Source organism: Selaginella moellendorffii, unplaced genomic scaffold, assembly GCF_000143415.4.
Source record: "Selaginella moellendorffii unplaced genomic scaffold, v1.0 SELMOscaffold_2, whole genome shotgun sequence".
NCBI classification, from domain to species: Eukaryota; Viridiplantae; Streptophyta; class Lycopodiopsida; order Selaginellales; family Selaginellaceae; genus Selaginella; species Selaginella moellendorffii.
The window spans coordinates 1,902,447-1,916,045 of record NW_003314263.1 but is presented as its reverse complement, the minus strand read 5'-3'; the positions used below and the strand labels follow the sequence as shown (position 1 = coordinate 1,916,045).

General features: G+C 50.9%; 5 protein-coding genes, 1 long non-coding RNA gene and 1 other non-coding gene across 8 annotated transcripts; 4 read left to right on the top strand and 3 right to left on the bottom strand.

Moving 5' to 3' along the window:
• The first annotated feature begins 50 nt into the window (after positions 1–50).
• On the top strand, positions 51–1,791 carry LOC9660964 (NADPH-dependent aldo-keto reductase, chloroplastic). The gene is made up of 7 exons (XM_002962875.2): positions 51–277; positions 339–389; positions 452–528; positions 585–672; positions 761–1,042; positions 1,102–1,335; positions 1,397–1,791. The coding sequence occupies exons 1-7, from the start codon at positions 143–145 to the stop codon at positions 1,481–1,483; spliced, it is 954 nt and encodes a 317-aa protein (XP_002962921.1). The 5' UTR covers positions 51–142; the 3' UTR covers positions 1,484–1,791.
• On the bottom strand, positions 1,613–2,950 carry LOC9662186. Its single transcript, XM_024663836.1, has 5 exons — positions 2,879–2,950; positions 2,575–2,715; positions 2,418–2,513; positions 2,035–2,361; positions 1,613–1,972 (listed from the first exon to the last, which is right to left on the bottom strand). The coding sequence occupies exons 4-5, from the start codon at positions 2,284–2,286 to the stop codon at positions 1,631–1,633; spliced, it is 594 nt and encodes a 197-aa protein (XP_024519604.1). The 5' UTR covers positions 2,287–2,361; positions 2,418–2,513; positions 2,575–2,715; positions 2,879–2,950; the 3' UTR covers positions 1,613–1,630.
• Positions 2,951–3,301: 351 nt separating this feature from the next.
• Positions 3,302–9,505, top strand: LOC9662185 (tubulin beta-1/beta-2 chain). Of its 2 annotated transcripts, none has more exons than XM_002962874.2 (4): positions 3,302–3,695; positions 3,786–4,055; positions 4,253–4,909; positions 9,264–9,505. In XM_002962874.2, the coding sequence occupies exons 1-4, from the start codon at positions 3,302–3,304 to the stop codon at positions 9,434–9,436; spliced, it is 1,494 nt and encodes a 497-aa protein (XP_002962920.2). In that variant the 3' UTR covers positions 9,437–9,505. The 2 variants fall into 2 exon arrangements, with proteins under 2 accessions (XP_002962920.2, XP_024519765.1); XM_024663997.1 differs by lacking the exon at positions 9,264–9,505 and adding an exon at positions 6,159–6,286.
• Positions 5,518–5,662, bottom strand: LOC112342593. The gene has a single exon (XR_002991018.1). It is a non-coding gene; the product is annotated as a small nucleolar RNA snoR135 (small nucleolar RNA).
• Positions 9,506–9,617: 112 nt separating the features above from the next.
• On the top strand, positions 9,618–10,241 carry LOC9660963 (60S ribosomal protein L27a-3). Its single transcript, XM_002962872.2, has one exon. The coding sequence runs from the start codon at positions 9,678–9,680 to the stop codon at positions 10,122–10,124; it is 447 nt and encodes a 148-aa protein (XP_002962918.1). The 5' UTR covers positions 9,618–9,677; the 3' UTR covers positions 10,125–10,241.
• A 122-nt stretch (positions 10,242–10,363) lies between these two features.
• LOC112342347 lies at positions 10,364–10,911 on the top strand. The gene is made up of 3 exons (XR_002990936.1): positions 10,364–10,535; positions 10,600–10,666; positions 10,728–10,911. It is a non-coding gene; the product is annotated as an uncharacterized LOC112342347 (long non-coding RNA).
• On the bottom strand, positions 10,743–13,234 carry LOC9660962 (F-box/kelch-repeat protein At1g55270). Its single transcript, XM_002962447.2, has 2 exons — positions 12,196–13,234; positions 10,743–12,139 (listed from the first exon to the last, which is right to left on the bottom strand). The coding sequence occupies exons 1-2, from the start codon at positions 12,295–12,297 to the stop codon at positions 10,832–10,834; spliced, it is 1,410 nt and encodes a 469-aa protein (XP_002962493.1). The 5' UTR covers positions 12,298–13,234; the 3' UTR covers positions 10,743–10,831.
• Positions 13,235–13,599: the final 365 nt, after the last annotated feature.

Below are 13,599 nucleotides of genomic sequence, written 5' to 3'. Positions count from 1 at the left end.
GACAATTAGAAAGGTGGAATTCTCTCTTTTTCTTTCTTGAGCTATATAAACTTTTGGTTGCTAGAGGAGTTCTTCGAGTTTTCTCGAGTTCTCTTGTTCTTCTTTTTGCCACTGCTTGGTGGAAATTTTTTTTCTTGGTGCCATGGGTTCGTCGGCTGGATTGGAGGGTCCATTCCATTTCAAGCTCAGCAATGGAGCTTCGATCCCGGCGGTGGGTCTTGGAACTTGGCAAGCGGAGCCCGGTTTGGTTGGAAAGGCTGTGAAGACTGCCCTGGAAGTAAGATCCAATCTTTTCTTTGTTTCGCTGGATCCGGGACTGAATGTGGTTATTTGATCAGGTTGGTTATCGTCATATTGATTGTGCTAGCGTCTATGGAAACCAGAAAGAGGTAAGTGGTAGCTTTTGAGTTCTTTCTTTCAAGCTCTAAAAGATTCGTGCGTTCTTGCTTAGATCGGCGAGGCCTTGAGCGAAGTTTTCAAATCCGGGATTGTCAAGCGCGAGGATGTGTGGATTACTTCTAAACTCTGGTAACAAAGAAGATCTCGTGTCTCCTTTTTCACCTCTTGTGTTGGAATTAAACCAGGAACACCGACCATGATCCGGAGGACGTGCCAAAAGCGCTGGAGGCAACTCTCAAAGATCTCCAGCTCGACTACTTGGATCTCTATCTCGTAAGATCAAAAGAACTTTTGTGCCTGTCAACTTTAGAACTCTAGGATGATTGTAAACTTTTTTGCTGACGATTCTTCTCTTGTCTAGATCCACTGGCCTATTCGATTCAAGAACAGCGTCCAAGGAATGAACACAAGCCCCGAGAGCTTCATCGCTCCAGACATCCCGGGGACCTGGCGAGCGATGGAGAAGCTCGTCGATTCGGGCAAAGTCCGAGCGATCGGCGTGAGCAACTTTTCCTGCAAGAAGCTCGAAGATCTGCTCAACACCGCGAGGATTCCACCCGCAGTGGACCAGGTGGAATGCAATCCACTGTGGCAGCAAAACAAGCTTCGCCAGTTTTGCAAGACCAAAGGAGTCCATCTCTCGGTAAGGAAGAGCTATGGTTATATCAAAGAAGAAAAGCTCAAGAACATTGTTTACCGCAGGGTTACTCGCCTCTTGGATCGACAGGAACGAGTGTGCTCAGCGACCCGGTTGTCAAGGAGATCGCCGAGAAGCTTGGAAAGTCCCCGGCACAGGTTGCTCTGAGATGGGGGATCCAATCTGGAAACTCTGTTCTTCCCAAGAGCACCAATGCCGACCGTCTCAAGTCCAACCTGGAGGTCTTCGATTTCACCATTGCAGAGGAGGACCTCCAAAAGTTCTCCAAGATCTCCCAGGTACTAAGTTCTTGGATCGTTGTTGGCAGAAGATCATAACTCTCGTGTCTGCTTTGTGTAGAAACGGGGCATGCCTGGGAATGAATGGGTGAACGACTCCACCAGTCCATACAAGAGCGTCAAAGAGCTCTGGGACGGAGAAATATAAACCGCTGCAAGCTTTGCCACGCTGATTTCTTCTGCTTGAATCTGTCACAACTTCCAAGTTAAGAACTTCTGATGAATAAGAAAGTTTGAAGTCCTGCCAATTCCAAGTCGATATTCTCCCAGCTATGCCGGTACGATTGCGAGTACTCTAGTGGAATATGTACGAGTTGTAGTCCTTATCCTGGTTGTGATTCATGAGAGTGCTAACGCCATCTGTGTGACAAATGTGACTGGTAAACTGCCTCTTTGTCCTGGGTGTCTGCTCTGACACGAAAGGCCCCAGAGTATCACTCTTAGGCCTCGGGACGATCTTGATCCCTCCCACAAATCTCTTGTTCTCGTCGTAGTGTAAAGTCGTCGCGAACTGGTTGTAAACTTTGCTTTTTCTTTTCCCAACCGGGCCGCCTCTGCTCGTAGCACCAGCAGCTCCAGCGGCAGCACCGGCTGCAGCTGCCGCTCTCGCTGCTTCACCAGGAACAATCGAGTAGAACTGTCACAGAGGTACCAAAGTCTTAGAAAACGAATGAAGAAGAAAAAAGCTTCAATGCATACCCGGCGAGGAACTTTGCCTTCGTACTCCCGGAAGGGTGGAATCCACTCGGGCTGGTGTAAATACGTTCCAGGCTTCCTGGTGGATCGCCACTCGGGGTTGGCAGTCTCGTCGAGATACCACTCGGAGAATATCGAGGGCCGATGCCGCGAGGACTTCCACTTGGAATCCCCGAGGCTCTCGTCTACGTGATCAACACTGTGTATGCTCGACTTCCACAGCGCGAGCTTGTTGTCCTCGGGACCGGGCACCATACGCAAGCTTGGTTTGAAAGGCCTCTCACTCAGAGAACCACTTCCAGGATCAACGCGTTTAATGCCAGGCCTCCACTGCGAGAGAAAGAAAACTTCAGATGTTAGAGCGATGGAGAAAGAAAGATTCATACCCAAAGTTGCCGAGCTTGCAGACGACTCGGAGAGAGAAACTCGACGAAGAATCTCAATCATAATCTCCTGGCAACGATTTAGCGATCGTGAATCGTCTGGCCGTTGTTGCGTTCTTAGATTAAATTCCCAAGAAAGAGGAAATGCGAGAAAGCATACCAGAGTTGGAGTCCGCGCGACCAATCCATCATCCAAGCTTGATACGCGACCTTTGGCGTCGGGGAAGGACACGGCCTTGCCCGGTCGATAGGGAGCTTCATAGCCAAGATCATGTGGTATGTATCGCATACCAGGCTGGAACTGGAAAAAATCCAGGGCAAGAACACATTACTCTTGGAAGAAACCAAAATGCCGCTGCTCAAGAGGAAACGATCTAGCAAAATTTCGCAATAGAGGCGAGATTTCGCAATGCCGCCGCTCAAGAACAAACGATCCAGCAAAATCTCGCAAGAATGTTACATACCGGCGCCTCGAATGTGCTGAAGCTCTCCAGGTACCCGGACGGCGGCGCGGTGGCACATCTCTCCATCGCCATCGCTGCCAAAAACCCCCAAACAACGTGCCCCTAAACCCAGACACATAAGCCCTAGTTCCCGGAGTTCATGGGCAGACGTGGCAGCCGGTTAACCACGTCATCCTAGATCGAATATGCCCGCCTTAGCCGAGTGACGGTTCCGGCGGTTTCGGCGGTTCTGGTGGCCGACAGTTTCCTTCAACTTCACACGAAACAACCAAACTGAAAAGAGCAAAAGTGTGGCCGCAAACTTCTCTCGAAAAAAAATCTCTTTTTTCTCATCAATCTTCTCACGAGGAAGAAGCGATCCATCGATCAATCGATCGATCGATCGACCCGATTCCCAGTAATTGAGGAGGAATCCTATCAGCGATGAGGGAGATCCTTCACATCCAAGGCGGCCAATGCGGCAACCAGATCGGTGCCAAGTTCTGGGAGGTGGTGTGTGACGAGCACGGCATCGATCCCACGGGAACTTACCACGGCGACTCGGATCTCCAGCTCGAGCGCATCAACGTCTACTTCAACGAGGCCAGCGGCGGCCGCTACGTCCCCCGCGCGGTGCTCATGGATCTGGAGCCCGGCACCATGGACAGCGTGAGATCCGGCCCCTACGGCCAGATCTTCCGCCCGGACAACTTCGTGTTTGGCCAAACCGGAGCCGGGAACAACTGGGCGAAAGGCCACTATACCGAGGGGGCCGAGCTCATCGACTCGGTGCTGGATGTCGTGCGAAAGGAGGCCGAGAGCTGCGACTGCCTCCAAGGTATATCGATCGATTCTCAAAGATACGAAAGAACACGATCGCCCGAAACTTTGTTCACTGACACTGGCTTGTGTGGATTTGGATGAACAGGTTTCCAGGTCTGCCACTCCATGGGTGGCGGGACGGGATCCGGCATGGGGACGCTGCTCATCTCCAAGATCAGGGAAGAGTACCCGGACCGGATGATGCTCACCTTCTCGGTCTTCCCGTCGCCCAAGGTGAGCGACACGGTGGTGGAGCCATACAACGCAACTCTCTCGGTTCATCAGCTTGTGGAGAACTCGGACGAATCCATGGTGCTTGACAACGAGGCCCTGTACGACATATGCTTCCGCACGCTCAAGCTCACTACCCCAACCTGTGAGCGATCGATCCACTCTCTCTTTCGGGGAACTTGAGAACGAAACCATGCATAAAAATCAGATTTTGGGACTTGGGCGCTTTTCATTCTTGCTTCCCTGCTCTTGAAACACCTGGAAACGTAAGAAAACCAGAAATTGGAACTTGGGCGATCGGAATTCTGTGAGAACAACACTGATAACTTCGTGTTTTTGCAGTTGGCGATCTCAACCATTTGATCTCGGCGACCATGAGCGGCGTGACGTGCTGCCTGCGCTTCCCGGGCCAGCTCAACGCCGACCTCCGCAAGCTGGCCGTCAACCTCATTCCCTTCCCGCGCCTCCACTTCTTCATGATCGGCTTCGCGCCGCTCACGTCGCGCGGCTCGCAGCAGTACCGCGCGCTCACGGTGCCGGAGCTGACGCAGCAGATGTGGGACGCCAAGAACATGATGTGCGCCGCGGATCCTCGCCACGGCCGCTACCTCACCGCCTCGGCGATGTTCCGGGGCCGGATGAGCACCAAGGAGGTGGACGAGCAGATGCTCAACGTCCAGAACAAGAACTCGTCCTACTTCATCGAGTGGATCCCAAACAACGTCAAGTCGAGCGTGTGCGACATCCCGCCCAAGGGATTGAAGATGTCCGCGACGTTTGTGGGCAACTCCACGTCCATCCAGGAGATGTTCAAGCGGGTGAGCGAGCAGTTCACGGCCATGTTTCGGAGGAAGGCGTTTCTTCACTGGTACACCGGCGAGGGGATGGACGAGATGGAGTTCACGGAGGCGGAGAGCAACATGAACGATCTGGTGTCCGAGTACCAGCAGTACCAGGACGCGAGCGCGGACGAGGAGGGCGAGTTCGAGGAGGAAGAGGGCGAGGGCTAGAGCACAGGGGATTTGTAGGTTTTGCGCAGGATTTGCCGCCATTCTTTCCTCTCAATTCATGAATTCAATGTATTCTACTGATCACGACCGCGTAAGATCGCGAGAGGATTAGTTCGCGCGCAAAATTTAAATTTTAAAAACGAATATTCGTCCGTAGTTTTAGGGTTCTTAACATGTTCCAGTAGACAGGTCATTGCCAGGCCGATTGAAATGGGATCTCTGGCAATGGTTTAAAGCTGGACTTAAACAATCGATCTATGCTCGAATCGACACCCCCAGCGAAAGAGATCGCTAGGGTAACGCCTCTTGAAACGAGCAATGGCAAGAAAGAGCTCAGACTAAGAGTACCAGTTCTCGATCACGAAGATTTCAGAAGCAGAACTGGCTAAAAACTGGCAAATTCATCATCACAGCACCCTTGAATTCCAAATTCCTGAGAAATCTAGCACCGTTTTCGAAAGAGCCTGCTTATCCAGATTATCTACAGGCTACCCGGAGCGATGCGGGAGAATTTTGCCACTGTACAACACATCGCGGGCGACGAGAGAAAAAGCCCCAATGTTCTGCCTAACGAGCGGCGAGAAGAAGCAAAATTCTAGATCTAGAGAGCGTGATTGTTGAGATTCGTGATTGGCAGCGCCTACGAAACAACTGCCCACGCTCCCCACAAGGAATCTAGCAGTAGTACCATTCAAGAGCTGCAAAGGGAGCAAGCACAGCTCTAGTACACACACACTGCCACAAGAGCCCTAAACTTGCGCCGCCCGGGACAAAATAAATACCCTAAAATCTGCCCTAATTCCGCCTGTGACGTGCTATGGATCGAACACGCGACTGTGTACTCAAATCTCCAGGACAAAATCAACGGTCGCTACGCAATATGACCGTTGGCTTCAAACCATGCCTTTGTTCGTAGAAGCCCTAGCGAGCTAGAGGGATTTTGGATTGAGCAATGCGGGTTTAGGTTATCGCGATCTAGCCCAGCGCGCCGTCTGTGAGCGGCAAGGCGCTCACGATTCTCGGTGATTTCCAGCGGATCGCGGCTCCGGCGCCATGAGATCGAGCAAAATTCCTGGATACACGCCCGGGAGTGCGCCAAACAGCGCACAGAAAGATCCACACCATGTAAGTTCCTAGATGAGCTAGGCGGTTGTAGAGATCTCTGGAAATATGGTGCTGAGATGAGACGATCGCGCTGTTTGCAGCAAAAGGAGAACTGCCTTAACTCGCCGTTTGAGAAGAGGAGGAAGACCGTGTGTAAGGATGTGTTTGGAGTCAGGCAGCAGACGCCTCAAGCCCCAGAGACGAGGTGCTCGCGTCCTGTGCTCACCACGCTGTTGGATGCAAGCCCCTCTCATCCGCTCCAGACACACCAAAGCGTGGCGTTGGAGGGTTCTCTATCAGAGGCTTGCAGTTTGTCCAGGGCTGATGTCGACGCGTTGTTAGCCATGAAGATGGCTGGAAAGACAAAGTTTGATTTCAAGGTACTTTCTTCTTTTCTAGTGATTTTGTGCGACGGGGATTGTTGTGTGTGACAGGGTAAGAACGAGCAGATGAGTGACTACATAAAGAAGCTTCGAGTTTGTATCAGGCAGTTCCAAGACCAGGAGGAGAAGCTAAGTTTTGAAAAGGAAAACCTTGAGAGCGCGCTTGACGGAGAAAGACGCGATCGAGAAGTAACTGGTACGATGTATCCGGTGTTGCCTGTGTCTGACTTTTTCTCTTCCAATTGCAGAGGCTTTTCGAAGGCAAAAGCAGGATGAGCTGGAGCAAGGTCTTTCTGAGCTCAAGAATCTATGTACATCACTGGAAGATAGATTGATGTCAGTCATGTCGGAAAAGGAGGTTTGTGACCAGACGTTTGTTTAAGCATGAGCTGATTTTATCTGGTTTGTGTAGTCTTTATTGTGTGCTAGAGAAAAAGATATGGAACAACTAAAAGCAACGGGTAAAGAAATGGCTGGACTTGTTGAGGAGCTTGAAAGATCACGGAGTGAAGCCACGAGCTTGTCGAATCAGGTAATATTTTTCTTTTTAAACCACAAATATACCAATCTTGTCCATATGTCAGGTGCTGTCGCTTCAAGATCTCAACAAACGCTTGCAGGAGTATAATACTAGCTTGCAACAATATAACAGCAAATTGCAAAGTGATGCATCAGTCTCGGCAGAAGCTTGCGGGAAACTTCAAAAGGAAAAGACTACCTTAATGGAAACTTTGGGCAGTTTACGTGGCCACACCGCGGCACTCCAAGAACAAATAGATATGCTTAAGGTAGAATTCGTTTCTAGCTGTTTCTTTCTTGGCCTCACCTTCCCCGTCAATTGCAGGCGACTCTGCAGGAAGAGTTAAAACAGAAAAAAGCTTTGATAGACGAGGCGGAAAGGCTACGGGCAGAAGTTCAACGCATTACTGACGAGCGTGACCAGCATGCAGCTCATGTTCAGTCTCTGATGGAAGAAAACAATACGTACAAGGAATGTACTGGTAAGTCGGCTGCAGAGCTTGAGTTTTTAAGCAGTAAGGCAATCGCATTGGAGGTAACGTTTTTGAACTTCCGTTTTATTCAAATCATTATACGTGAATTTTATTTAAAGGAATGCTATACTTCTCAAACCGAGCAAGTAAAAGGTTTGCGCCAGCAATTAGACGTTGCAAACCACAAACTGCTGGTACGAAATGCCCAATGCCATGGATTGTTCTATCCAGTTCTTTTCTTTATCAACGCAGATAACCGAGCGCTCATATCTTCAAGAAAGGACTGAAGTTGCGGAGAACAGAGAGCTAATAGAAGATCTGACGAATCGTCTGGCTGAAGCTGATATCCGAATTCGCGAAGGTGAAGAAATTCGTCGCAAGCTCCACAACACTATTCAGGTATACCGAGAACGTCATCTATCGTAATCTAACCAAAGAGTCACTTCCAGGAAATGAAAGGAAACATTCGGGTGTTTTGTCGAGTGCGTCCAATCTTTCAAGAAGAAGGTGATCCAGAAGCAGGCATTTCCGTGGTGCAGTATCCGAACACAACAGACTTGCTTGGCCGTGGAGTGGAACTCGTTCCCATGCAAGGTAAGTTTGCGTTCTCTTGCGAAAGCTATTGAACCCTCCTTTCCAAAGCAGGTCAAAGGCACTTCTTTTCTTTCGACAAAGTGTTTGGTCCTGAAACTGGCCAAGAGAGCGTGTTTACAGAAATATCTCAACTTGTGCAAAGTGCTCTGGATGGATACAAGGTCATTAAGAAAAGCGTATCTTTTCTACTGCCACTCATATGAAACACTTCGCAGGTGTGTATATTTGCGTACGGTCAGACTGGCTCAGGAAAAACACACACAATGCTTGGCAATCCCGAAGTAGATGAACTGAGGGGGGTGATTCCGCGGTCTCTGGAGCAGATATTCAGATCTAGTCAAGAGCTGATCACTAGAGGCTGGACATTCAGGATGCAGGTATATCTGATATTTTCTTTCTTTGTGGTTTTGACAAATGCACGCAGGCGTCTATGCTGGAAATTTACAACGAGCAAATACGAGATCTGCTGGGTTCTGGTCGTGCTAGCGCTACAGAAGGTGGGACTCCGATGAAATGTCAGCAGCAGTACCAGGTGAAGCACGATCAAACTGGCAACACATATGTCACAGATCTCACTGTGGTTGATGTCACCAATTGGAAAGAAGTATCGTCACTCTTGCATCGGGCTACAGTAAGCAGGTAATACTTTGTTTTGGTTCGCGTATGCAAAACACCACTGTTTTCAACTCTTTGATTCTTTGTTTGTTCTTTTTTCTTTGTAGATCTGTGGGTAAAACGGCACTGAACGAACAGTCGTCGAGGAGTCATTGCGTTTTTACACTACGCATCACCGGGTCCAACGAGGTAACAAAAAAAGTCTAGTGGCGACTTCAAGGCTATGCATAATTCTCTTCCTTTTTTAACAGAGCACCGAGCAAGAAGTCAATGGGGTGTTGAATCTCATTGATTTGGCGGGGAGCGAACGTCTCTCCCGTAGTGGATCAACTGGAGATCGTCTCAAAGAGACGCAGGTACAATCAAGGCTCGTGCTCGCAAAGAATATATGTGTTGACTCCATCGAGTTTTCTTGTCCCGCAGGCCATAAACAAAAGCTTGGCCAGCCTCGGTGACGTGATTGCCGCGATTGCCAACAAAGAACAACACGTTCCCTACAGAAACTCCAAGCTCACGTATCTTCTCCAGGTAAACAAAGAGAGGATATGATATGGCTTTGGACTTTGAGTTGCTTAGCGAGGATCTTATATGTACTGAGCGAGATTTTCTTCCCCTTTTTTTTATCTTGCAGCCTTGCTTAGGTGGAGATTCGAAGACGCTGATGTTCGTCAACATCGCCCCCGAGGCCAAGTCGCTGCACGAATCTCTGTGCTCGCTCCGGTTTGCGGCCAAAGTGAATGCTTGCGAGATCGGTGTGCCGCGAAGATTGGCTGTGGCTCCTCAGCCAACGAGACTGAGCTACGAGTGATCCAAGCAAGAAAAATGTAGACAAAGGATGGATAAGCGTTGGGATTATGTTTTAACGTGTTAAAGGGCAAGGGGATCCGCATTACTTTTTAGGGCTAAGCTTTTAGGGTTTATTGATTTAATCCGACGGCTATGATTTTGGGCTCTTGATGATTCGACGGCTACGATTTGGGGCCCTTGATTTAGATCGGACGGCTAGGTCTTAGGGTTTTTGAGATTTGCTTTCTAGGGTTCTTGAGCCGCAGGAAGAAGGGAGGCGGCGATGACGACGAGATTCAAGAAGAGCAGGAAGAAGAGGGGCCATGTCAGTCACGGGCATGGGCGCATCGGCAAGCACCGCAAGCATCCGGGAGGGCGCGGTAACGCGGGAGGCCTCCACCATCACCGGATCCTCTTCGACAAGTATCATCCGGGCTACTTCGGCAAGGTAGGAATGCGCTACTTCCATCTCAACAGGAACAAGTACTACCGCCCGACGGTGAATGTGGAGAAGCTGTGGTCGCTGGTGCCCGAGGACGTCAAGGCCCAGGTGAAGAAGGGGGGCAAGGAGGCGCCGCTGATCGACGTGAGCGAGCACGGCTTCTTCAAGGTGCTGGGCAAGGGTCGCGTCTCGGGCGACTTCCCCATCGTTGTCAAGACCAAGTTCATCTCCAAGCACGCCGAGAAGAAGATCAAGAAGTGCGGCGGCGCCGTCGTGCTCACGGCGTGATTGGTTCGATCGATCGATCGCGCTCTCGGGTTTTTCGAGGCGTGGATGGATCAGATCGATTGTTTCTTTTCTTTCTTGTGCTACGAATTTTGACAATACAAAGACCCTTGAGCTCAATAAGCATGTTTTGTCTTAACTAAATATGTCGCTTAACATTAAGTAAACATGTTTAAGTACGGTTAAGTTGGAGTTTAGGGTTCTTCGGCTATTGAGTATATTCCTTTGGTGTTAGAAATACCTTTTGTGGATTAGGGCGAGAGGGTTTTTGGGCGAGAGCGATGAGGGGCGACGAGATCTGGAAGCGATCAGTGTGGGGCAGCGCGCTGGCGCTCGCCAAGATGCAGTGGCCATACCTCGCCGGATTCGCGGTCACATTTGGCATCGTCCTCAACATGTCGCTCAATCTCACGGGTGCGTATGCTTTTGCGATAGAATTTTAGCTCCAGCGATTCACTGAATCGATCGAGTCGCGTAGAGGAACAAGCGAAGAAATCACCCTTCGTCCAGCTCCATCGGAAAAAAGATCAAGAGCACCATCACTGGTTCGTTCTCTCCTTTGCTTTTTATTTCTCTAGTTTGTTTATCTTCGTCTTTTGGGCACAGACGAGGAATCGCGTGAATAAGAACACTCTTTCCTTTCTTTTTTGCTGTGGATTGGATGGATCTTCTCCCAAAAACAAGACTTTGATAAGAATTTTTTGCTACCTCTATGCTGATAGAGCCTGGCAGTGGACAATGTGGCTCTTTAGTCGGCTTCTTCCCGCAATGTTGGAGAGCAAATTCGTCACGAATGTTTTAAAGTGGCCCTTCCCAGCGATGGTCTCCCATACCTGTGAAATTCTAGCGTTACCACTACCACCGCCGCTACCATCGTTACCATCGCCCACGTAGCTTCCATCGCCCACGTCCACCACGGTAATACTCATATTGTTCCTCACGATGCAAAGCTTCCCATCCAACGGTAGCAGCGCCGCCGCCTCCAGCGCCCGGGAATTCCCCAGGTGGAATTTGCTATCCACGGATCTCTTCCACGTGTCGCTCCCTGGGTCGTACACCCGGAGCTTGCACCCGTCGGGGCAATCCAGAGCGTACAACGTCCCCCCCAGCGCCACGCTGGGATTCCGCCATCCGGTCACCATTCCGTCGAGAATGGGCGACCAGACGTTCTGCCCCGGAATGTACACTTCGCTCATCACCTGCCGGTGTGAACCCAGCCCCTTGACGAACCAGTTTCCTCCGTACACCACCCCGATGAATGGGACCATGGCCGTGCTCATGTCCGAGATGTACGACCACCGGTTCCGTGCAGGGTCGTACACTTCGGCGCTGCGTAGCGAGCGATGGACGCCCTCGCATTCTCCCCCCGCCACGAAGAGGCAATTGTCGATCACGCCGGATCCAAAGAAGTGGCGCCGCTTGAGCATCTCGGGCGCGCGGTGCCATCGATTCGTGCGCGCGCTGTAGAACACCACCCGGCGCATCGATCCCTTGGCGGGATCCTTGCCGCCGAAGAGATAGAGATGGCATCCGCCCAGCACCGCGCAGCCGAATCCCAGCGCCTCGCAGAACTCCTGGGGGATGGGCGGTAGCGGCTGCCACTGCTGGAAGCGCGGATCGAATGCATGCCAGGAGATCCGGCCGCCCTCTTTCTCGTTGTCGCGCTTGATCACGAAGACCCACTCCTCCGCCAGCCCCGCGATCCGGCGCTGGGTGTAGAAGAAATTGCCGGCGAGCAAGCGATGCCAGCGCTTGCAAACGATTCGCAGCGCGCGATGGTGGAATCGCGGGACGCGAATGAGGCAGGCGATGGCGAGGTCGTCTGGAAGGCCCGGGATGAGCTGTGGATTTGAGCCGTTGGATCGGGCTCGAGATCTTGATCGGACGGCTGGAGGCGGCTTGATCGCTTCTTCCTGGAGGACGCAGTGCCTGGCGGTGGCCGGGACGAATTTCTTGGCGCTGTGGGAGGAGATTGCGTTGGGGGCTTCCGCGCGGCAGTAGCAGGAGGCGCTCTCGACCTGGCAAGAGCAGCTTTGCGATTGATTGATCGATCTAAAGCTTTGATCTCTCTCACCTGTGGGGGATGGTTGAGTTTCTTGCTGGATCGCCCGGATGAACTCGCCGATGCGGCGCTCGCCTTCATCTCGCTGCTGTTCCTCTTAGCGCTGCTGTTCATCGCCAATCAATCAATCAATCATCTCATGGCCAGCCTCCTCTGTTCTTGAGCGATCTTTCTCTGCTCTTGGATCTTCCCTGTGGGCTTGATTCCTCTCCCGCTGCTCGACATTTCGCGAATCCGGCGACTTGGGTCAGCGATTCATGACCCTGTCTCGCATTGGGCGCGCTCAAAATCCCAGCTTGCCGCCCGGATTCCGCCACACCCGAGCGAGCCCAGTTCCAATTGCCATAGCTCGCGCGCTCTGGATTCGTCCCCGGGGGCGTTAATTGCGAGAGAGCAAGCGAAGGGCACTACGGAATGGAAGAAAGGTAGAAGAAGAGATTGAGAGGAATTTGAGAGAGAGATTAGGTGCCCAATGCGACGCTCTTTGTCACCCAGGTCCACTCGAATCTATTGTTTTTATCCGCCGCCCCACTGTTGTTGAGCCAACGCGAGAGCGCAGTGGCGAGATTTCTAGGTGAATAGGGAAGAACGAGAAAAAAAGAATGAAAAAAAAAAGACTAGGAGGCTATCTAGGTAGACGTGCTTGCTTGCTTCCTGCGTGTAGGTGGATTGGATTGGATTGAATAGATTCGCGTGCTAAGCGCAGCTTAAACTTGGAAGAACTTTCACTCGGGAGTGTTTGTTTGATCGCCCCAATGGCCGTACGGTCATTACGAGTGGAGATTGATTCGTTCTATGGCGTTCTTTCCCTTCCGGATTTGAATGAATTCCCTCTGGTAGCATCGTCGTCTTTGAAAGTTTTGCGAGATTTTTCGCCCAAACATTGAATGATCTGATTGCATAACAGTCACCGGCCTGTTAATGCGATCAACGGGAGCGACGAAACCAACAAAAGCTCCATCGCCCAGGGGCCAGGATCCTTCAATTCTCCGCTCCAGCGGAAGTTTGTTTTCTCCTCCCCCTGAGAGCTCTTTCGATCGAATCAATGCCCGCATTTGTTGTAGAGAGAGCCGGGCTTTTGTTTTTACTTCCTGCCTTTTCTCTTTCCTTTATCTCGCGCGAATATGCTCCACTTTCGAAAGAGCAAAAGCTTCCTTGAACAGCAAACAAACAAAGGTTAGCAAAACCGAGATTTCATTCGGCTTGCTTAACTCCGTGTAGGTGGATTACACTCACAAGTCGGCTATAATGCGCTCAATGAGGGCCTCTTTCTTGCGAGAGCTTCTTTCCTGGCGAGATAAAACGTTCTTATGCTGAAAAAGAAGTGTTTTTTTTCTTCTATAGATCTTACCTTTCCGTCCAAAGCAAGCTGACGCCAACCGTAGTTCGTCGCAGCCTTTTTCTTTTGCTCGTTCG

Bases quoted from the DNA above. Each gene is read 5' to 3' on its own strand.
- LOC9660964 (XM_002962875.2), top strand. From the start codon at position 143: ATGGGTTCGTCGGCTGGATTGGAGGGTCCATTCCATTTCAAGCTCAGC. The intron at 278-338 runs GTAAGATCCAAT...TTATTTGATCAG, and splicing joins CTGTGAAGACTGCCCTGGAA to GTTGGTTATCGTCATATTGA. The intron at 529-584 runs GTAACAAAGAAG...GAATTAAACCAG, and splicing joins TGGATTACTTCTAAACTCTG to GAACACCGACCATGATCCGG.
- LOC9662186 (XM_024663836.1), bottom strand. From the start codon at position 2,286: ATGGTGCCCGGTCCCGAGGACAACAAGCTCGCGCTGTGGAAGTCGAGC. The intron at 1,973-2,034 runs GTATGCATTGAA...CCTCTGTGACAG, and splicing joins AAGGCAAAGTTCCTCGCCGG to TTCTACTCGATTGTTCCTGG.
- LOC9662185 (XM_002962874.2), top strand. From the start codon at position 3,302: ATGAGGGAGATCCTTCACATCCAAGGCGGCCAATGCGGCAACCAGATC. The intron at 3,696-3,785 runs GTATATCGATCG...TTGGATGAACAG, and splicing joins GAGCTGCGACTGCCTCCAAG to GTTTCCAGGTCTGCCACTCC. The intron at 4,056-4,252 runs GTGAGCGATCGA...GTGTTTTTGCAG, and splicing joins CAAGCTCACTACCCCAACCT to TTGGCGATCTCAACCATTTG.
- LOC9660963 (XM_002962872.2), top strand. From the start codon at position 9,678: ATGACGACGAGATTCAAGAAGAGCAGGAAGAAGAGGGGCCATGTCAGT.
- LOC9660962 (XM_002962447.2), bottom strand. From the start codon at position 12,297: ATGAACAGCAGCGCTAAGAGGAACAGCAGCGAGATGAAGGCGAGCGCC. The intron at 12,140-12,195 runs GTGAGAGAGATC...TGCTCTTGCCAG, and splicing joins AACTCAACCATCCCCCACAG to GTCGAGAGCGCCTCCTGCTA.